The sequence below is a fragment of the Oxyura jamaicensis genome, chromosome 1 (assembly GCF_011077185.1).
Source record: "Oxyura jamaicensis isolate SHBP4307 breed ruddy duck chromosome 1, BPBGC_Ojam_1.0, whole genome shotgun sequence".
In the NCBI taxonomy this organism is placed as follows: Eukaryota; Metazoa; Chordata; class Aves; order Anseriformes; family Anatidae; genus Oxyura; species Oxyura jamaicensis.
Window position 1 is genome coordinate 175,874,134 of NC_048893.1, and position 23,529 is coordinate 175,897,662.

General features: G+C 41.0%; 2 protein-coding genes across 6 annotated transcripts in view; one reads left to right on the plus strand and one right to left on the minus strand.

Annotated features, from left to right (window-relative positions):
- RB1 (RB transcriptional corepressor 1) overlaps positions 1–15,613 on the plus strand; it is an 81,739-nt gene extending 66,126 nt beyond the window's left edge. Inside the window, exons 18-27 of the mRNA XM_035323048.1 lie at positions 6,824–6,942; positions 7,433–7,578; positions 8,245–8,390; positions 9,087–9,191; positions 10,150–10,263; positions 10,351–10,517; positions 11,379–11,409; positions 11,751–11,893; positions 12,350–12,399; positions 13,681–15,613. Of these exons, the coding sequence (XP_035178939.1) occupies positions 6,824–6,942; positions 7,433–7,578; positions 8,245–8,390; positions 9,087–9,191; positions 10,150–10,263; positions 10,351–10,517; positions 11,379–11,409; positions 11,751–11,893; positions 12,350–12,399; positions 13,681–13,754 (1,095 nt within the window). The 3' untranslated portion in view covers positions 13,755–15,613. The remainder of the gene's footprint in view (positions 1–6,823; positions 6,943–7,432; positions 7,579–8,244; positions 8,391–9,086; positions 9,192–10,149; positions 10,264–10,350; positions 10,518–11,378; positions 11,410–11,750; positions 11,894–12,349; positions 12,400–13,680) is intronic.
- A 1,368-nt stretch (positions 15,614–16,981) lies between these two features.
- Positions 16,982–23,529, minus strand: part of RCBTB2 (RCC1 and BTB domain containing protein 2) — a 33,537-nt gene continuing 26,989 nt past the window's right edge. For all 5 annotated transcript variants that reach the window (XM_035323103.1, XM_035323111.1, XM_035323119.1 and 2 more), the window contains one exon: positions 16,982–20,656. In XM_035323103.1, the coding sequence (XP_035178994.1) occupies positions 20,516–20,656 (141 nt within the window). In that variant the 3' untranslated portion in view covers positions 16,982–20,515. The remainder of the gene's footprint in view (positions 20,657–23,529) is intronic.

Sequence of the window (23,529 nt, forward strand, 5' to 3'; positions counted from 1 at the left end):
AGGACACCCACATTCAGATCAGCTGTTCATGTGCTTTCTGTCAAGGACTTCAAATAATTGGAGTTTGCGTGATTTGCAAATGCTGTCAGTGTGTGCTTGTCACCTTCTTTGTAGTTTATGACTTTCCAAGTCTTTTGTGTGAGGAGGAAAAGCCTGTTAAAACATAGCTCTCAGATGACCAGGACTAATTAACATCGTTTTTTTTTCTCTTTTTTTCCTTTGTCCGTTTCGCATTTAGATAAAAGGAGATGATCACAAAGCTTGATGACAACGCTTTGTTCAGTGTTACACTAGCCGTAAGTTAGAAGGAGGACTTGTATTAAACATACAGTTGCTCTAAGGAGTTAAAAGCAGATCTGACAATATTCTTAAATGAATTACACTGCTAACACTGCAGCTGTTAATGTTATCTTTAAAAAAAATTGTAATAACAAGCCCTTATAGGATCATAATTTATATAAACAGCTCACATAGTAGGAGATAGGTACATATGTGAAATTAAAACAGTCCTTAATCTTGCATTTTTTTTTCATGGCAATACTCTTTAAATGTAGACTGAAGTATATCTTGGTGTGGCAGATCTAAATTATTTCAAAATTGTGAATATGTCGTGCAGTGTTTCTGAAAATAGAGTTGCAAACCAAAGTCAGCTTTCTAAGCATGTAATTCTGTCCTGGACAAGAGGAATGGAAGTTGATAGCTCCCATCTGCTCTTTGTCCTTTCATTCCGAGGTTGTCAATTCTAAATTAGCTTTATTTTGCCATACAAAATCACATCTACGTTCTTAGCATATTATGAATAAAAACATTCCTTAATGTTATGTGTTGTATTGATTGACTCAGTAATTTGTGGTGGTGTTAGTTATCAAAAACCAAGAAACCCCACAATGTTGCTAGGCATTGAGATGCACAATTTAACGATAAACATTGTATTAAGATACATAATGGGGAGGAAATAACTGAAAACCGATTAGAAAATTACTGTAAAGAAGGGAAGTGCAAAGTGGTAGAAAATGAAGAGAAAAGCAGATCTTAAAATATTGCAAACTGCTAGTTAACACTGCCTGAGAGGAAAGCTGCTTGGGGATTTCCTTTATAATCAGTGGGCTACACCCAAACCCCAGGGTAGCTGTTGTCTGTATTTAAGGCTTTAGGTCGTTCATTTAATCTCATGGAAACCAAAGTCCTGTTAAACATGGAGTTGGGACAGAGCTGATATAAAGAAAAGGAAGCTGGGAAGCACCCGTGTGTCCTGTATTTCATCACAGCCAAATAAAGGTCAGCCAACAAGAAAGTCAGTGTGTTTTGTCCAGAAAAGGAGCTTGAAGACTGTGAAAAAATGACCATAAAGGCTTGTGGTGCAGGTATTGTCGCAGGGAAGCATCATGTAGAGGCGACCTGAACTAACCACAAAATAATGCACAGTTTGGTTTTGCAGAGTTATACTTGATTTGAGAGGGGACTGAGTCAAATTTCTGTCTTGTTCTTGGTTCCTCTGCCAATGGCCATTTGACCCTGAGAAATCTTGGCCCTTACTTGATTTTCTCCCTTTTCGCACCACTAAAATGGGGCTTTGCTAGCTACCATGTGGAAGTCTCAAACGAAAAGCAGCATCCCGTTTTATTAGTGAAATTTATTCCATGGCTGCATTTGGCATTAAGGTAAAAATTGCGCAAAACTCCTTTCACATGAAAGGAATGCATTGGAGGTGACCTGTTGACCTGAAGTGCTGCTTAAGAGCTTTGAAAAGCAATATAAAATTTGTAAAAGATAGTGTGAATAATGTCACTTTAGAAAGGAGTTACTGATTAACGTTCCTGCTAGATAAAGCTGGACCTGGGGGTTAAAGTTCCTTTTTTTGACTCTTACTTTGGGGACTGGTAACTGTCTGGTTATTGACATCATATTTTGTTAATTCAAGTGAGAGGTAGATTGTTGAATACCAAATAGTGTGACTGAAGCTGAACAGAGTTAGCACTGATAAGCTCTGGATAATTTCTGGCCTTGAAAAATGACTGCAAGCTGCAAAATGCACTCAAGATTCACTAAATACAAGTATTTTTCATGTTTGTATGTATATAAAGGAGGCAGGGTTATAATTAAGCCCTTAATAGCTGATTTATTTTGTAGAGTGGAGGTTAGGTGCATTTGCAAAAACTCACCTCTGTGTTTCAACATTGTCTTGGGTTTTTGTGAGGCACCAGTTTTGTCGGTGCAGTTAGTGCCTACCTTTTGTTTGCCGCATGTGGCTGTGCATTTGGAAAGCTACAAGTAATAGTGGTAGATGGCCCTGGGAGAAGAGCACAGATGGCTTTACCTAAAGCGCTTTCAACCATAAAGCGCAAATTACAATCGTCATGATGCTCACCTTCCATTTCACCAGGTCTAAAAACTAAATAACCTTTTCCTGCTCTGTGCAGCTCCATTACTAACCAAGTTTCTGCTGTCGGGTCATGAGTAACTGTGCTTTGCCCAAGGTAACCTGTTGAGTCTATGCTTTAACACATCCCACCATTGCTCATGCCAGCCAGCCTCTGCTGCTGGAAGCCAGCTGGGATGTGACAACCACTCATTTATGGCCACACATCGTATTTATTTATTTTTACCACCAGGTCAACGAGAATTTGGAGGGGGCAGGAGGTGTACTGGATTTGCTGTGTCTTACTACTCTGTCTCTATAAGTAGATTTTCAATGCAACGAATATGTTCTTGCTTACTGTACTTCATCTACCTGATGGAAAGCAGCACTTTTCATAAATTCCTGTAGGGTAAAGTTTCATGTGCAAATCAGCTGATTTAACTGGTTGCTTCCAGTAAATGTGGGAGATCTTGTACTCCCTGTTTTCTGCTCTTCCTTACTTTGTTCCCAACCTTAGTGTTATTGCTGCCTTGTCTGTTCTTAATGCTTGCTCTGGCTTGGTTTGCTTGATTCTGAGCTGATTCAACTCAAACCAATTCTTTTTCTTTATGTTAAATTTCTGCTATTGTAGTGCATCAGATTGACTTGCCTGGAGATTGGATGAATGTTAATGCTACTAAATAGGAGGAAAGACAGAAGGAAATCATTTAAAAGTCGGCAGATCCCTTTCATAGGCAGTAAGCTGCCATGTCTCCTCTCATTCTGTCATTATCAGACATTTAATGACTTCTTCGCCTCTAACACTGGTGATGGGCCCTGGGATAGCCAGCTCTGAATTTCTACGGGATTTGCTGGTCCAGCTGGATGCATATGGGGCCCGATGGGATTTATCCCACGGTACCCAGAGAGCTGGCTGATCTCACCGAGACCTCTCTCAATTATTTTCAGCAGTCTTGGGAAGTCCCAGTTGGCTTGAAGCTGCCAAATGTCATCCCAGTTTTCAAGAAGAGTAAGAAAGAAGACCCTTGTAATTACAGGCCTTTCAGTTTCACTTTGGTGTCTGGTGAAATTATGCAGAAGATTATTCTGGGAGTTACTGAAAAACTCTTGGAAGACAGTGCAGTCACTGGTCACATCCTACACAGGTTGACGAGGGGAAAGTCCTGCTTAACAAACTTAATTTCCTTTTATAACAAGGTTGACCTTTTATGGTCCTTTTATGACCACCTAGGGAAGCCAGTAGATGTAATCCTTGTGTATTTCAGCAAAACTTTAGATCCTGTCTTTCGCAGTATCCTTCTGCACACAGCTAGAGAAGTGCATAATGCGATGGGTGAACAGTTTTCTGATGGATCTAGCCCAAAGAGTTGTAGTATATGCGGTTACACCAGGCCAGCAGCAAGTCACTGGTTGGGTTCCCGAGCTCCATTCTGGGGCCAGTTTTCTTCAATGTTTTTATAAATGGTCTGTATGCAGGACTGGAACGCGTAGTAAGCAAGTTTGCAGATGATACTAAATTAGGAGGAGCTGCTGACTCCCTAGAGGTTAAAGAGGCCTTGCAGAGATCTTGACAAATCAGCAGGTTGGGCAATCACCAGCCACATGAAGTTTAACAAGTGCTGGATTCTGCACCTGGGATGGGACAACCCTGGCTATACGTACAGATTGGATGATGAGAGGCTAAAGAGCAGTCCCACAGAAAGGGCTCTGGGGGTTGTGGTCACAGCAAGCTGCACACGAGCCAGCAGCGTGCCCTGGCAGCCAGGAGGGCCAACCGTACCCTGGGGTGCATCAGGCCCAGCACTGCCAGCCGGGCGAGGGAAGGGATTGTCCCGCTCTGCTCTGCGCTGGGCGGCCTCACCTCCAGCACTGTGTGCAGCTCTGGGTGCCACAGGGTAAGGAGGGCATAAAGCTATCAGTGCCCCAAGGAGGGGCTGAGGCCCCTTGGTTTGTTCAGAGCAGGCTGAGGGGAGGCCTCATGGCGGCCTGCAGCTCCCGCACGAGGGGAGCGGAGGGGCAGGCGCTGAGCTCTGCTCTCTGGGGACAGCGACAGGACCCGAGGGAACGGCATGGAGCTGGGACAGGGGAGGGTCAGGCTGGGTGTTAGGGAAAGGTTCTGCACCCAGAGGGTGGTCGGGCACTGGGACGGGCTCCCCAGGGCTGTGGTCACGGCCCCAAGCCTGCTGAGTTGAAGAAGTGTTTGGACAGTGCTCTCAGGCACATGGTCTGATTTTTGGGCACTCCTTTGTGGAGCCAAGGGTTGAACTCGATTATGCTTTTGGGTCCCTTCCAACTCAGGATATTCTGTGGTTCTGTGATTAACTGAAGTGATTAATAAAACCACACTCGGTGTAGTGAAAACTGGAGCAGGGTTGGGAAGAGGACCCAGAACTTCTGGTCTCAAGTGCTAACTTCAAAAACCGTGACTTCTGTTTCCATTTCTTGACCTCTTCCTCACCCTTTATCAATTCCCTTTTCTTCTACTTATGTTTATTTAAAAAAATGCTTTCCAGTCATTGTAGTTAAAACGTTAAACAAATGAAGTGGGATTAACTCTTAGTCAAGGAATCAAGAGATGTTTTCAGAATGAATTAGTGATTGCTCTAGGAAAGAAACCACAAACCTGGATTCTTCAGAGCGTAGTGAGACACTGTTGGGAATAATACAGAAGAGCAGGCAAAATGGCCAGAAGAATAAGAAATGAAGGTCATGTCTTCATTTTCCTTAAGGGCAGCACTGAAAGAGACAAGTGAGAAAGCACGTGCATTCCTAAATACAAGGAAGGATGATGCAAGCCAGTCCAAGATCTGGTTGAGAAATGATGGAGAAATAACTGTGTGGTTATGAGTCAGTAACTGATGTTTTTCTGTTATGGATGGAACTGCTTCAGTATTGCCCAAATCCTAATTTAAAAATTACGCAATATGATGAATTGTAAATCTCAAGCCACTCTCATCTTGTTGCTCTGAGTTTGTAGTTGTCACACTTCAGAAGGAAAGTGCTCTTTTAGAAATAAGACTAAAAGAAGGAGGTCCTAATGCTGGTTTTAATGCTATTAAAACTGGTAAGAATCACCTTCAGCTTGCTTAACGGCATGCGGTGTTCCTATATGTTATTGTACAGGTTCGTCATTTGTGACATCAGATTTTGTTAGTAATATATGTATTTGTAGGATCAAACAGGCCTTGGACAAACAGATGACATTTTACGTAGGAAGTATTGACCTGACTGTTTTTGTGGCTTTTAGGAGACCATTTGGAGGAAAAAGCTGAATTTCACTTTATGTCCTGTCTTTAGTAGCACTGCTTTGAACCCTGAGAAGGCAGCTGGTTTTCTGTAAGATGCTGTTCTGTTGCTTCTGGACTTCTGATGCTGCCTTCTTGGCAGGCAACATTCAGCTCAAGGATGAGAGTCCTGTTTAAAGAAAGTGTAAAAAACAGAAGCCAGCAACCCCGTGTTTTCAAAATTAGGTATAAATTTGATGCCTAATTATTTTCCCATGAAGACTTGCTGTCTCAGCAGAATTCTGCCCTGTACGTGACATGCAAACAGCAGAAGCCTGAGATTCTGTTTCTGCAAGATTTCTGTTTGTTACCGCTGTTAGCAGTGGTACTAAAGTTACTTTGGCCAGAACCATCTACGTTCCGCTTATATCCTCTCTTCATTGCTTCCTAATTGAAGATCTTAGTAGGTTCAAGCTTGTTCCAGCTGCCTTGCCTAAAGTCCAGATAACTGACCTAAAATCAAAATGTGTGGACTCTTTTTTTTTTTCTTTAAATATGTCCTTTAGTGCCAAATTGATGTTGTGGAGTTCCTCTCCATCAGCATGGTTACCTGTTGAAAGCTAGGTAACCAAAGCAGGATCAGGTCACTGTACTTGCCTTTAAGATCCCAATTGGGCATAAGGGCAGAGATTCAACGCGTGCAGAGTGACTATAGCCCTTGCCAAAAGTAGCCCTAGGAAAATCACATCCAAAAATGGTATTGCAGAGATCTGAGTAGTCCCTGGTGCAATGAGATGAGTTATGACTGCGTTTTGTATGTTATCTATCACGTGTAAAATATTAGGCAGACATGGTGGCAGCCATGGTACCTTTCTTTCATCAGTTACCTTTTAGTCACCCGTATGTTTTTCGAGAATGCGACCTTTTGTCTTCATACCCGATGTGCCATTTACTTCTCTCTTCAGGAATGGCTTTTTAATGGGAATCAGTAAGAGACTTTAGAATACAACATTATCTGAACTCTGCAACTGACCTCTATCTATTGGACAGAAAAAATGTTTGATGTATTTTAATAGTTGAAATTGGTTGGTATTAGTGGACAAAGCATGAGTGCTTTGAAGGATTTCTAAGCATTAATCTTCTGTTTCGGAGCATATTTTGGAGTTTGTTTTTAGAGAAGGAATAAAATCTTTCCAATGACAGTTCTCAGTGTAATGCGTTGCTACTGTGATTTTTCTAGGATTCACCTCTGTTTGATCTTATCAAGCAGTCGAAAGAGAGAGAAGGTCAGACTGATCAGCCTGAGCCCGCCTCCACTCTAAATCTGCCTCTCCAACATAACCACACTGCAGCAGACCTGTAAGTGACATGCATGCTTGGTGTCTAGTGACATGTATAGCTAATTATCTCCCTTAATATTTAAATCCAAGCCCCATCAAACTTGTAATTGCAAACTGTTACCTTACTTGTCTAGGAATAAACAAGTCCCTTAACAGTAAAATGGTTTTGACTTGAGGTTAGTTGGGTTTTGGCTTGAGGTTAGTTAGTGGAGTGAGTGGATGGGTACGAGTTTTGTGAGAGGAGGGGAAGGAGGAGAGAAGGATGGTGCAGCTCCTTTGTGCTGTCACTAACACATTTCTCTTGCTTTTTTGAGCTGTAGTAAGAAGGAATACAGGCTAGTATTTAATAAATAATTTAAGTTTTTATTTTTGATATGGGAATAAAGGTTACAGTACCCAATTCATTTAATCTTGTAGCGGGAGAGGGAAGAGTTTGTGCAAGTATTACTCATTTTAAATAATTCCTTTATCTTGTGATGTTAAGTGCTTAATAGAAGTTGAATCTCCAGGTATCTTTCTCCTGTGAGATCTCCTAAGAAGAAAGCATCTGGACACCCTCACAGTGCTACTTCCAATCCAGATGCTCAGCCAGCTGCAAGCTCTCAGACACAGAAACCACAAAAATCTACCTCCCTCTCTCTGTTCTACAAAAAAGGTTTGTAGCTTCTGTACCTACTGAAGTTGCAAAGTGGTCATTTATCTGGTTTTGGAGCTCAACATTCTTAAGAGGCAATGATGGAAATATGTAGCAAAAGGCCATACAAACCCTTAACTGAACTGCTATTGAAAGAAATTGTAAAATGGTGCCCAGGTTAATGAGTGCACTCTGCACACTAAGTTTCAGCTGAAAGCTTATCTGCTGTTTGTAAGAATGAGCACGTTGGCTTAGATGAAGGGTTCGTCTATCATAATATCCATTTTCCAACAGTGGCCATAAATAGGTGTCACAGAAAGCTCAAGAACTGGGCAAGCTTATGTGATGCTTCCCCTGAATGCTTTTCTGAGCTTTGACTTTTTCCAGCTTGGGGGTTTCCCTGAGCTTTCTGTGATATGTCTGCTTAATAACTCTCAGTAGATTCATTTCCCAAATGCTTGTCCAGACCTTTTGAATCGACCCAGACACATGCAGTATTGTACAGCGTGGACTTCCACGTGTCCACTTCCATTTCTTCTGAACCTAACTAGTTTGTCTGATAGCTCCTAGTTCTTGTAGTGGGAGATGGTGAACACTTAATTGCTGTCCATCCTCCATCATGTTCCTCTTATTTTGTATACCCCTCTTATTACCATTTCAGTTTATTTTTCGTTTCTATCCCTCAAGTGTATCTACTGGCCTATACTCGATTACATACCCTGTTCTTTCGGCTTCTCTCTGAACATCCTGACCTGGAACCCTTGATCTGGACCCTCTTCCAGCACACACTGCAAAATGAATATGAACTTATGAGAGACAGACACTTGGACCAGGTAACGCTAAAAAAAATGTTTCAAAAGGCTTTCCTGCACAAAATGTTCCTTACACATTCTTTAACTGCTAAAAATTACCACCTGGGCTTTTATTTCTCTATTGATCAGAAATTAAGCACTTAGTGAAGTGTATTTTTGATCATCTCAGGTTTGTTTCTAAGTACTATGAAATTCTCAAAATACCACGTATGGCTATTTTCAAAATAATGAACAGAGACCAAATTTTCTATTAATTTGTGTAAGAAAATACTGATTTTCTTTGGGAAGACAAAATATTTGACTGATCTTTGTTTTGTTACTGGACCCTAAAGCTTCAGTCTGTGAAATGGGTTTGAAAAGGTATTACCAGCTGCAATTAGTTAATTGTCCTACAGAAAGGGAGGGAACAGCAGTTGACATTTTCTGAAAGTTCTTATGAAGGTGAGTTGCACGGTGACTTTCAGAGCACAGCCAGTAACAGAAAGCTTATAAACTGAGCTTTTGCTTTTGTTTATTTCAAGAACAGCCATTAGGAAAGTTTCAAAGTCAGTAGCAAAGCTTCTTTTGCTCTCACTGAAGCCAGTATTGCTTTCTTTTTTAAAAACATGAAAGCACAGTAGAGTATCACAGAAAAAGTAGGATTTCAAAAGTTGAAATGAAAAGCCTGAATTAATTTGCTGCGTTTTCAGTTGTTTTTTTTTCTTGTTTCTTTAATAGATCATGATGTGTTCCATGTATGGCATATGCAAAGTAAAAAATGTGGATCTTAGATTTAAAATAATAGTTTCAGCATACAAGGAGCTTCCCAATACAAACCAAGAGGTATGGAAATTCTTTAATATGCTACACAACATGATAAACATTTTTTTTTTACTTGTTTTTCTCTGTATAAAATGAAAAACCAGGCTTAGGTATGTTCATGTTCAATATGAACTCTCCAAATGCTTCATTGTATCTCGGTTTTGGGGATGAGCAAACTAGCTCCAATACTAAATGCCTCTTTAAACATCTTGCACAAACAGGTTAGCAGTTCTCAGAAGGCAAACTTCATTCTGCCTTTTTAATTCAAGTTACTAAATAACAGTTCATGGTTCTACTTGGAGACTAGATGAAAGATTCAGATGCAGTACTAACAGGATTTTTCAAAAGCAACCTAAGTTGCTTTAGATTTACCTAACTTCCATTGACCATTGAGGGGAGATTACTTTCTGTAGATATCTTCAATGGCAATTGTGGTTATATTTCAAAGAAGTAAGCGTAGGGAGGCCTATTAAAGTTACAGGCTCGATTCTAACATAAAAAGTTGCTTCAGTAGAAAAAACAGTTGATTGAACAGTTGCTGTAAGCATCCTTTTAGTAGCAGAATTTCTCAATGTATTTGTGTCTCAGCTAAACCAGACAGGCTAAAGCTCTGTCTCCAGACCTGAAGAAGTGTTTTATCCATGTCAGGTGAGTAATGAAGAGGTTTTCAGCCTTGCAAGGTGATCAGAGTAGCAAAGCCTTGTTTTTTTTTAATAACAGTTGGATGTGTGAAAGTAAATGGAGCTTAAGTTTGGAAAACATTGTTATAGTACTGATTAACTACATTCATAGTAAAGAAAGGGATGTGCTGCTTCATTAAGTAGGAACCTCTACTGATGTTCATACATGTTTGGGAAAAAAAAAAAGTTCTAAATGGTAGTTACAAAGGCTGCCACACAGTTTATGAATGGCGTTACGAGTTTGTCAAATGTAATCTTTTTCCTTTTTTCTTTTGTTGTGTGTGGTTTTCTCTATGCAGACCTTCAAACGTGTTCTTATCAGGGAAGAACAGTACGACTCCATTATAGTCTTCTACAACTTAGTGTTCATGCAGAAACTGAAAACCAACATTTTGCAGTATGCCTCCAACAGGGTAAGGTGTTAGCTGTGCTCCGTATTACTTACGTAATAGAACAGGAATATATAGACAATAAAACATCATTATTTTATTATTTTATAGCCTCCTACTCTGTCACCTATCCCACACATTCCTCGCAGCCCTTACCAGTTTTCCACTTCTCCTCGGCGTGTCCCTGCTGGCAATAACATCTACATCTCACCCTTGAAGAGCCCATACAAATTCTCTGATGGCTTTCAGTCTCCCACGAAGATGACTCCGAGGTCCAGGTATGTTGGTTGCAACCATTTCTTTGAGCAAAGTGAAGTTGTTGGGACTCCAGAGAACTGCACAGTGTAGTTTATCAATAGCCAGTGGTTTTTTTATCTTTTCTGCTTAAAAGTTTGTGTTAGTATATAAGATTTTTTTTCCCCAAATAGTTGCATCCAATATGTGTTTTTTGGCTTGGTTGCTTAAATTTTGTTGGTTTTGACTCTGGATCATAAAAGATGAATGAATTTTTTAGACTTGGTTAAGGAGAAAATAAATTTTTGGAGCAAGATGGCTCAGAATATTTAGCTGACTTAGCTAAACACTTCAAACTCTTGGTCACTAGCTCTTAGCTGATGAGGATGATGGCAAATCAGTCATGTTGTCTGTACAAAGCATTTCCATCTCACCATTAAAAGCCGGCGCACATCTCTGGTAGGCTTTTCAAAGTCGGATCAAGGGAGTACTGGTACAACCGACTCACTGTGCCTTTATTGTATGTTTTAGGTTGAAGTCTTGTATGGGTTTGATTAGCAAACATCTAAAGGTTATCTAATGAAGGGATGATCATCAGGTAGTCAGCACCGAAGTGTCCTCCTGTCGATAGGGGATGGACTGCTGGGCCTTTGATTCTTTCAGGCCACAGTTTCTAATTAATTATCTGTATGGGACGGTTGGTTTGGCAATTGAGTTTTCACTGGCCCTAATGGAAACAGGAATGATCTGAACACGGCAAAGCGCGGTTTGGGTTTGCGCGGTTGGCACAGAGAGGAAGAGAGCTCGTTAATGTCTTATGCGAAGCTGCTTAAATTAATGGATGTTTTTGTGTCTCATACTGGAATGTTACTTAATCTGAAACACTTGTTTTCTTCATTTGGCAGAATTCTGGTGTCAATTGGAGAGTCGTTTGGGGTGAGTTTTACAATTTTTGTCTGATCTGGAATGCGTGTAACTTCTGGAGGAATGAGAGTGCCTCCTGACAGCTGTAGAGCCAGCCGGTGTTTCTAATTTAATGTAGTAATTCATGGAATTTGTAAACACAAGGATTACAGGGGGTGTACTATTAACCTTTTTTTTCAAATATTCAGACTTTACCTTCTTTCACAATGACTAAAATCAAATGCAGAACATTTTAAAAGCAGAGTTCTTAGGCTGCAGCTTTAGAACTTGTAATATTGTAGTGGATAATCTGGGAAATCTGAGTAGTTTCAGGATTTATTGGTGATTCTTGCGCTATTTTTGTGTCACTTTAGACTTCTGAAAAGTTTCAAAAAATAAACCAGATGGTGTGCAACAGTGAGAGACAGCTAAAACGCAGCGCCGAAGTAAGCGATGCTCCCAAGCCACTGAAGAGGCTGCGCTTTGATATAGAAGGGCAAGATGAAGCAGACGGGAGGTAAGAGATTGTTCTTGGTCTTCTGGTTAACTGAACCAAACTATATTTGGTTCTCAGGGCCTTCAGAATGTGTCCCAACGTCTATTTATAGCTATGGAAGTTCAAAAGTTTTATATGAGAGCTGGAAGAATAATTCTTAATAGGACACTTGGTGTCATTATGCCAAAAGCAAGGATTTATCCAGTGCCTATACATTCTATATATTTCCTATATATATATATATATGCCTATATATTTCTGCTGAGTGCTAGATCTAAACCATGCTGTTGTCCTTAGCGTTGAAATCAAGCATCTCATGAGTTTATTTTGGAGGAAAAAAATAGTTTATCTTTGTAACATAAGGCAATAGCACTGAAACTAATTAATACTGATCTATAGTTAGGTTTATCAGGATGAAATTTTAAAAAAATAATATATATTTTAACTTCTCTTTAATCAAATGCTTTCTGTCTGCAGTAAACACCTACCCCAGGAGTCCAAGTTCCAACAAAAGCTTGCAGAAATGAGTGAGTATTATTTTTTCAGTAACTTGTCAGCAGTGAGTGCCTTACATAAAATAGTTTGTGTCAACTCACATAAAAACATCGTTCAACATTGAAAGCATTTCTGTGCTTGCTTTTTTATATTTGCTACGCTTAATTTTAAAAAATGGAGGTGATTAAGTGAAAATCCTCAGAAGGCTCTTTTCTATGGCACTATGCTGTTTAATATTATCAAATGCTATTGCATGTGAATAAGAAAAGGAGCATGAGTTGGTCTTCCTAAGTACTAGAATTTTTCAAGTGGAATTAAATGTTTGGCAAGGCTTCCCCATTTGTTGTAATGACAGATCCTTTACTGAGAGCTTGCAGGTAGAAATCAGTAGTAATTGCAACAGCATTAGTTGACCAGAACACCTTTTTAGGCCGTTGCAGTATAGTCGAGGAAAATTATATGTACAGGACAATTGTACCTAATTTTATGTGTTGCTTTTATGCTTGAATGCCCAAGACTGCTTTTCTTCTACTGCAGATCAACCTTTCTTGCATTTTTTTAAAGTGTTTTTCAAGTAAAATTCAAATCTAGCTTGTGAAAAACAAAGCGGCTCCATTTCCACATCTGAGTTTCTCTTTTCCACTCCTGAGAAGGAGCGCTCTTGGTTTGACCAGGTGTTCTCGCTCTCTGGTAGAATCCAGGCTCTGTAGCTGAGTGGATTTGCCTGTTAAAAATTCTTACCTAGGTGGGATTGTGCATCAGGACAGGGGCTGACTGCAGAACCAGGCACCTCTCGTTTATTTTAGGGTAGGGGAAATGCTTCAGTGTTTGCCTGGGGCGGAGGTTAAGACAGGGTGCTCTGTTCCATGGCCAGCTGTGTTCGTGTGTCACTGGGGGGAAAAGGGAATTTGCTATGTGGGCTGGGATGTGGGGGTCGTGTAACCCATTCTGTCTGCCTGGTGACAAGGCAGAGCCCTACATGGAGCAGTCCATTTGCTCGTCTTAAAGATGAAAACAGACAAAAGTGAGGATATGATAGCCATGAGAATGGGTGGAATTCTGTAAGGTGGTGAAATAAATTGAGCAAGAATTGCTGAAATAACATTGTGCATTTATTTTAAAAGTGCAGGGTTTGTTACTTAGGCTAGTGTGCTTCTATTCCTTGTGTTATGACTAATTTTTACAATAAATAATCCAGTAGAATCATAGATTCTAGTTGGAAGGGACCCATAAGGATCATAAAGTCCAACTCCTAATCCCATCCAAAATAATTCTGAAGGAAGTAGCTAATATCATTCTTTCTTCTTTTGTAGCATCCACTCGAACAAGAATGCAAAAGCAGAAACTGAACGATGGAAACGATACCTCAGCCAGTGAAGAAAAGTGAGATTCTTCTCAGGACCAGGGTCTGCGCGGCAGGCCCTCTTAGATTGTTTTTGTTTTACAGCCTTCATTAACTGAGTTGCTTTTTTAGTCGCTTTTTATTCCAAACTGCTAGTTGAAAACATTTCGACTTTTTTATTTTTTTAATATTTTTTCATGATACTTTTGCCTTACGATGTAGCATGTATCCGATGTAAGCCACTGAATTTAATTTATATATTTTTTGAGGGTTTTAAAAACAGACTTGGAAAATGTCCTAGTCTCCTATTGCGACATTACCGATTTAAGCCAGTTCAGTCTCCTTGGATTGAATTTTTCTGTCTAAAGGCAAAATGTTAGCTAGAATGTTTTGAAGTGCACTAATTTTTGTTACTTAGATTTCATTTTAATATCGGAACTCAAAGCATTATTTGCAAATTCTGAAAATTAGGGGCCAGACACTGCAAAGATTTGACTCTGTATATAATCAGTAGATGAAATGCCCATTAACTTAAGCTGCACAGCAGTCTTGCAGGGTCAGGATCTCACTGCAGAAGTAGAACCAGAAAGCAAAGTGAACTCATTATGTAGTTGTACTACTGAAACCAGTAATCCATACCTCAGATACAGAATGTTCTGCATTTTTCCTCTCTCAGCTCTCGCTCCGCTCCTTCAGAGGGCACTGCCCATCTGTCCAGTTTGAATTTTATTGAATGTGAATTTCACATTAAATGAGCCCCAGAACCCAAGACTCCCATATGCAAAGTACTTGATATGCTCTTTCCTACCTTGGAAAATCTCAGTTAAAACAAAAAGCACTACAGACCTACGTTGTGCCTGGTACGTGTAAGGTATCAGTGACGTGGGATTTTCTTGGAGTGACTTCAAATTTTCAGCTACATGTAGCCAAACCCAATAAGTTGAAAAACAGGCTCAAAAGCTATGTCCTGCAGCTGAAAGCTGTGTCGAAAGTTGGGTTCCAGGTAAGAGCAGATAGCCTGCTATCTAGAAGTGCAGCATCTGCACAAAGCCGAATTTCATGATCCCCAAAAGGCAGAATTTAATAGGCAACTTGTGAACAGTTACAAGTAGCCAAAAAACAAGTTGTTTTTTAAAACGTATTTGTAAATTACTGATTTGGATACTGCAACGGTAAAGGGTTTGCAGAATAGCCAGGTAAGAAAAGACTGTTTTATTTCCTAGTAGAAATAAAAAGAAATAAGAAATAATATTTCTGCATAAGTAAATGAGATCCCACTTTTAAATTACCCATTTTTTAATGAAATGTAACTTTTGCAGCTACTTAAATTGGTACAGTTATAGTAGAAAAGCCTGCTGTTCCTTACACAGTAACAACTTAAAACATCTCTGGGTAGCTTTAGAAATTGTATAGCTGAACCTAGAATCCTTACAGTAGTACATTTTAAAATAGTTCTGGTATTGATCAGAAGCTAACCCTAGGGCTACTAAAAATGCTGCAAACAGCACCCTGATTTGTCACTGAATTTTAAAATAAAATTGAGCTATTTTTTTAGTCTCAATACGGCTTCAACTTTCTTCCTGAAAGATGCACAGAAGCGTTAAGAGCACCCGTATGTTTATTTTTTCACTTTTTGCAGTTCTGCAAACATAGTGTCTGTTGTGTTGGGGCCGCTATCCCTAGGCTCTGTTCCAGCAGTTGCAGTTCCTCAGCGCTCCTTTGGTGAGAGTCTCCAGGGGTAGCATTACAGAGCCCCGTACCAAACAGATCTGTTAGTTCGTAACTGTGACAATGTATTTTTTGCTCAGACAGACTGAAGGCTTTACATCAAATGTATGATAATATTTTATACAACTAATCAGTTTCTCTCCTTTCAAGATAAATAAAATAGCTTTCCAAAGACGCATAGTTGGTAACTTTATTAGACGAGAAGAGGGCTTTGTGTGGCACAGCCCTTGCAGGGGTGCCTGACAGTCCTCGAAGTTCCTGTCTGCACTGAGCAGCTTTCTCGTCGCTGCACCACCCTGCTTTTCACCACCGATTCTCCTCTTCTCGGAACTGCTGAAAATAGCCCAGGATGTCAAAGCAGGAGCGTGAGCTGTCATCGCTTCCTCAGCCAGGTGTCCAGCTGCAGGCACTTCAGCCGCGCACGCCTCCTGTCTTTGCCTTATGAGAGGCTATAGGTGCCGGTGAGTCAGAGTTGCGCTGAGCTTGGGGGGTTATTTGCAGAACTGACAGGCATGACAATGCCAAGAGCACAGAAGTGCACTTGCAAACTTGCCAGTCCCACCTCCCCCCCCCAAAAACATCTTCTTGTGCAGATACATGTGCAGAGAAAGGCATAGTGCAGCTAACACCTTCTTACCAGATTCTGAAATCTGTTTGAGAGTACAGCTTACAGCAAGACCTGGATCCACTCAAAATGCCCTGCGCTATCGAACCTGGACTCAGGAAAAAAAGACGAGACTCCAGAGCAGAAGAGTTGGATGGAAAACATGACAGGCATTTTGTGTGCCTTCATGATGAGGATCATACCCCTGATCAAACTCCTCTAATTAGCGTGGAGGAACATGCGCCAGCGGAAAACAGTTAGCCTCCACGTCTCAGAAAAGCCCGGTTCTCTCCCCTGATGCTGAGGGGAATTCAGTGGCCTGCCTTGGCCACGCAGATGTCCTGAGATGGAGGTGCTGACTCCCAGACTCTTGTAGTTTCATACCTTAAGCCTTAATTTCTTGCTGCTGTCCTGTTTCCAAACAGTTTGTTCTTATGTTCTCACTCTTACTCTTTCCTCTCTGCCTTTGACTTGGAGGTGACGAACGGTGCTCAGACGATTGCTGAGTGATGCTGGTGCAAAGTACAAGGTCAAATATTTTAAAATGTAATAAAGAAGCTGGTCATAAAAGCTGGTCCTAATGTACATCTGCTTCAGAAGCAATTCTTGGTGGTCTGAAGCAATTTTATTAATGATTTAATCACTAGGGCATTAATGTGAAAGGTGGAAACACAGTGCTGTGAATTCTCCAGCCCTCTTGCTTTGCAGACTCAGTTTTCATTCTGTTTCCATCTGCTTTATCTGTTGGCAGTTATTTTCCTTAAAAACACTAATGGTCTTTTAATTGAATTAAATCTCCCTCTGAAATAGTATCTTTGTTTTATTTCTTCTTTTCCCACGTTACTAACTGCATAGCCACCTCAGCTTATAAATGGGAGCAAACATTGGGTCAGACTTTCTTCCCTTTTGATGAAAAGAAAGAAAAAATCCCACTCAGACTCTTTAAATACTATGGTACTTTTATTAATGGTCTGTTAAAACCAGGCAGGTTTATTAAGAAACGAGTAATCAAAACATATTTTTATGTTCAGGCTGTAAACTTCCTACATCATCAGGTGGTACCCAGCGAGTCCTGTCTCCATGGAGTAATTACATGCTTTGTTTTACAAGGAAAGCGCATGGAAATTCCTCAGACAACATAAAAACAGCACTTTACAGAGTTACCAGCTATAATAAAACTACTAAGTGGCATCGCAATGCTAACTCTTTAATTTCAGTAACGTAACTTTGAAGTGATCCTGTTCCTGTCCTGTCTTTTCTTCCAAATTCCACTTGATTCAGAAAGTGATCCACTGCGTTTCCCTTTCTGAGAAGATGAAGCTCTCTCTTTATTTCAACCCCAGGCACGTTTTATGCTGGACCACATTTTCACATAACAAATACCTTTTTTTGTTTGTGGTGTCCCAAGAAAAAGAACAAGCCCCACCCCGTTATTAAGTACTTAACCTGCAAGACCCACAACGTCAGCTTTTTTGCAGGCAATCGTACAAAGGTAAAATGCATCCTTAATTTCTTCGAAAGCGTCCCATGATTGGGTTTCAAGCACGTTTATGCACAAGCATCCAACTTTAACCACTTAAGCCAGTATGTTTCTTTAAACATTGACCTTTAAGTGCCAAGGAAAGTGCATGCAAATGGCGGTTAACAAATAAATAAACGTCTCTATGAATAAAATACTGTCGCATCCAGGTCAAATGATACATGAATAAAAGCCGCCACGGACATACGATATCTTTAGAATCCCCTTCTTTCAGTCCGGAGATGATTACTCTCAAAATTACAGGCCTTGTCAGCTGTTCTGAAATTACAGCTAAGCTTTAATGTGTACAGGAGGTGGGAAATGGTGAGCAGAAGGAAAATGAATTGAAAAAGAAACAACACAACACACAAGAACAACCAAAGGCACGATTGGTCCTATTAAGCCAAAAAATGCCTTGCTAGGAAAACATCAGGACTGCGGTAGTTTCTGTCTGGGGCTCTCGGGATGTCGAACCACTGCGTTATGAGCCTGGGCCAGCACAGGAGAGGGGTGTCACTAACCCCGGGGAGCGGGATCCCCAGGGAGCCAGGCTTGTCGCTGAGCAGAGAATGGATTTGATCAGATGTTGAATATTAAATAAATAAACCGGACACTTCATTTTGCCAGTTAGGGTTCATTAAGTAAAACAATGGGAGTATTTGGAGAGAGTTGTAGCATACATTTTTTGAATTTACTCACCATTTCGTAACTTCCCAGGCAGGTCTCGGGCCCTGGGGTGAAGGGGCAAAGGCTTCACCCCCCCCCCCAACCATTCCTGGCTCAGCCAAAATGTTTGGCGTTCCCCAGCCTCGGCTCACGCAGCATTGCCTTATATCTGTGTTCTTGGTATCATAAATGCTGGGCAAAGATGTTTTAACCAAAACCCGCGAGGTTTGCAGTAAAGCTGTGCCCCCTCTGAATACTGTTTTATCTGTATGCCTGCACCAAGTGCCTTTCAACGCAGTATTATTGAAACAGATCTTCCCCCCCGAGGGAAGTTGTGGTTTTGATGAAACTGCATTATGTACTGGAAAGTTTTGACCAGTTCTGTTCGAATATAAAACAGTGGCACAGCTGCTGAGGGATGGAGTTATGCTGCTGGACAAAGTTTTTTGATCAGGGGACGGAAAAAAAAAGCGCGGTAGCAGTAGATACTCCAGTATCTTTCTAGTGATGGTTTGAAAACGGAAGTGATTTTTTTTTTTTTTACCAGAGCATTTTTCCAAATTACTTTGCTTCCAGCCCTCTTCCTATGTAAATTTTGCTGACTGCACGCCTCACCCAGCCAGTCACAGCCGCACAGCCTGATGTGAAAAGAGGAACCACTCGCTCCTTCGCTTCTCTTCAGACTTGCTTCTCCTCACCCTCTTCCTCAAGGAATATGGTTGCTTGAGAATAATCTGACATAATGAAGGACAGCTCTTTCCCCTTCAGAGGTGATGAAATGAAGCTGAGATCACTTACTTAAGGGAATTAAATGTGGTTCTTGGAAACCACACGTGAGGATAAGAAGTCACCAAAGGCTTCTGTGTGAGAGCAAGGGTCTGAGTGAAGGTTGCACAACAGATCAGCGCACTGAGCCTAGACAGCCAGCTTCTGGCCTTCTGCATTTGTAAAATCCTGCAAAAGGCCCTTAAAGCCACTTTGCGTGGTCTTTTAAGAGAACTAATTTCTTAACATTAATTTACAGTCGCCTGTTAAAAAAAATCAAGTAACTCCGTCACGAGCTCAGCATCTTCCGTAAAGGGGCAACCCCCCTCTGCGTAACACCAAGCGGGATTTCATCTTCGCTCACTGTAGTCAGAAATTCAGTACCTACTCCACACGAGCCATCCCGTCACCCTTGATGGTCAGTGATATGAGAGGCACGTCCAGAGGGCAACTCCTCTCACCTAAAATAGCCACGTAACGCACGTGGCGTGGTCACCCCGAGGGACCAACGGAGAACCTATGACAATGTATTTGGACCAGGTGCCCTATTGCCAGATGGAAAAGCGCCTGAGTCTCACTTCCATGATTTAATTGTAAGACTGATATTTTTTCACTTTAAAATTATCTTCCTTCTCCACTTTTTGTAAAGTAAGACAAGAATAAACAGGCAGTAAGACAAGAATAAACAAACCTCAAGTGGAACTTCCCTTTCCTGGACATTTCATTTAGGTTTCTTTTTCTTAGTAAGGAGCAAGCAGATGTTTTTCAGAGAGCTCAGGAAAACTCAGAAAACAGCAATTCATGTCCAGACTGATACTATTGAATGTTTACTGCCCCACTGGGGTGCCAGGGAACATGCTTGGTGTAATGGAGAGGAAGAGTTTTGTCATTGTCTAGAATGATGGGCATAACTGCCAGGAACTATAGAGTGTGATAGCCAGCTGAAGCTCTTCGTGCTTTAAGTATTTACGCTCCAAATGAACATGTAGCGAGACAAAACCTCCTACCAATCAGAAAGCCTCTCCTCTCAACAAAATCGATGTTACTTTGTCATGTATTCGGAAAAACAAGTTTGTATCTTCACTGGATGGTAAACCAGGCACAAAGAAGCCCGCTCTGGCATATCAACTTAGTCTGGTGATAAAAGTACACTACAGAAGTCTCAGCAGCAAACGTGCCACTGCCTCCTAAAATCCAGATACAGGTTGTTTAAAAAAAACAAAAAGTAAATACTCAAAATAGGCAAGACGACAGCTTAGTTTGCTTAAGTGGGAAAGGGAAGTTACTGTATTAGATTTTGCTGTCAAATTCTGACTTGGCAATGAACTCTCACCATACATCTGTGCTGGAAGTCATCTTTCCAAAAGCTGTGCGTTAGCAGACTTCGAGACGCTTCCTAAGCTGGTGGACACCAAGTCTTCCTTTCCACACCTCTGCACGTTCTGACCACGGCTAAGTTCTCCGAGGGAGAAGTATTTCCAGGAGGGAAGAGGATGTGCTCTTCAGCTTGGTGGTACTCGGGTCTCAGTTTCGGAATGCTCCCACTCTGCTTGCTTTGCTAATGAAGTTTTTCAGGAGATCATGGTCCATTTCTGCAAAGCCTTGCGTTTGTGTAACAACAGTTAAATGGTTTATGCAAAATCTGAAGCAAAATTCCTCCAAGTCCTAGGAACAGAATGAGTTCATTTGTAACTTGAATGACTGACAGCAACACTATTACCATTACTTTCCTGTTTCAAATCCATCATAATTAGCAGACAATATACCGCGTTTCTCACATTACCAATCCCTTTTTTTGATCAGCTTCGTTAGGTCACAAGCGATAGGATGAAATTTGTCAATATAAACTACTCAGTAAGCCCCCTCTGAAAAAAAAACAAAAACAAGACAAGAGCAGCCACCTAAATTGTCTCTAGGACTATCATATTTACTGAGTTCATTAGGAAAGGTTATTAGTAGCTAGTTATTAGTTTCCCTGCATACACCTACTAGAGCATCAATGACTCCAGTGGCAATCCTTCTCTCCACCTACTGGGTCAGTGGGTTACCTGAGGAAACCGTAGTTGGTAACAACTTGCTGCTGAAGGAAAATGAATTACCTTCTGCAGCAAGCAGAGCTGTGGCCGGCTGCAAGGCAAACCGAAATGGTAGTATAATCCATGATAAACTCTTGGAAATTAGAGCAAAAAGAGGGCTTTTAATCCAGGCCCATTTTATTCAATGTAATCTACATAAACTTTGCAGCCTGTACAAAGAAATCTAGCAGCACTCTTGTGCATTTCCCTTGGAAACTTCCTCCTTAGACTGAAACTTCAAGTCCGTTGCCTTTGCCAAGATCTAACTAAAGCTTTGACAGAGGACACAGCAAGAAAAGGGGTGAGAAAGGAAGAAGAAAAATGTAGAAGACCAAAGTCACTGGCAGCTCGTATTTCGGTACACTTCTGGAGGGCCACTGCCATTATCTGGGTAATCAGATGTTCCTTTACAGTGTGCAAACTTCCACATTAAAATAAAGTGAAGGGCAGCTGCCTTTTCTGGTACTGATTGAAAAGATGACCACGATATCGGAGAATTGTAGTGACTAATTTCTCAATTTCCAGAAACGCTATCTTTCTAACTAATTCTGTTATATCGAAGATGATCAACCTAAAATTTTCGACATTGTGCGTTAGAAATAAACCTAAAAATAATTTGTAGCAGATGATCTTTGTACTTCCTGAGGATAGAACAAAATATTATCAAGAGCTTTTAATCCCACCAGATGCGTACAATAGCCAAGCAAGTCTTCAGTTAATGTTCTTGCTGATGGCAGATAAACACAGCACTATAATCTTTCACTTGCAGTGTTCAAATTGAAGACCAAAATAAACCAGCCCCAAACCAAAAAACCCAAAGCCACAAAAAGAACTAATTCTCCCTTTCCAAACTTCCAAGCTCTCAGGCCCTTTTTTATAATCCTTTGGAGAGTTTGTTACTGAAGTGGCCAACACACTGCAGCCAGTTCTCAAACCCATGTTGACTCTATTAGCGTAAGTATCCTGACCTACTTCCCCATGCCCTAGACAGAGGCCATCCCACATAAAGAAGTCTCTACAGCACTTCCCTGAAGCAGTTCTCCTACGTCCCTTTCTGAGATGTGGATGTAGGGAGGAGGACAACGTACACCTGTACGTGCTGCGCGAGGGGCAGGTAAACCAATTCATTGTCTGATGACCGTGTTAAAATATCACGTGTTTTAAAACAATGCAGTGTATGCAGAAGAAAACACTGAATCATAGGAGGAAGAGGAGGATAGCATATCCAACAGTCATCTGGCCAATCTCTTTTATTGTTTTTCTGACATTATCTCCAGTACTTTGTCCAGGCTAGTTTCACTACTCCCCAGTACACCTAAATGTATTTTTAATTACTCCACCTGACATGGGTCAACTAAAGCTACTTCGAGTTTTGAGATGTTCAAAACTGGTGAAAAGTTTATAGGAATAAATTTGTAGGGAAAATTTCTACCCTTTGGAGAATCAAATCACTCGGTCTTCCTCTCCTGTCCAGCTTCTCCCCTTACTCAGGGCTTCTACCTCCACTTCATTGCTCTACCAGCAGCTGTTAATCTCATCAGCTACTAATCTGATGTTATCCCCTCTTCGCTTACAAAACTCGTTGTAAACTTCCAGCCTCCTCTTTGCAAGCGCTACATGGATCTACCTCATTAGGATACTGCTGCCACACAGCTCGGGTTATTGCAACATTGCTAACTCAGTTTTTGTTTCAGTCCCTTCTTTCCACTTGCTTCCTCCTATGCCTGGAGCTGTCTATCAATGCATCTTATTGTAAGCATCTGCACCTCACAACCAGGTAAAAGGAAAAGGAAAACGTATAATTAAAAAATAATATTACCAACTATATATTTTGGCTCTTCTGAAAGGTCAATTTCTCTGTTTGGCTATCTTGGTTTATTCTTGTACAGCAGAAGAAACCTTGAACAGAAGGATCAGGACTTCTCCATAGCTAACTGAACTGCTCAGTTACAACAAGGGCTGGCTTTACGTGGATTTCTTGACTAACAAAACCCACGACATCATCATTCCCACAGTCAGCATAGCATGAAGAAGTTGAGAAAAGCAAAACATCTTTCAAAATATTTGTCTGTTTATGAATGAAGTGCTCGCAGCGCTGCTGATGACAGGTTGAGTGCCAGTGAAACATTCCAGAGCCAAGGGCAGCCCAGAGGACAGGATATGGAGCGAGGAGTAACAATGGGCAATCTGTGGCATGACAGCACAATTCACTGTAAGCAATGTGGTGAAAAATGTAATCTTGATTTAAGCACAAGCATAAAGAGGGAAGGCCTTTACAGGTAAATTCTGCCACTGTTTGTACAGGGTGGTGCCAGAATGACTGTACCAGCTACAAACAGACAAAACGAGCAGGTGGAGAACGCAAAGGCGAAGTAAATGGCAGTGAAGAATGTGCTCGCCATGCTGTGCTACACGACAAGGCAGCAAGAGATTAGGATCCTGACTCACAGGTGCAAGCCAACA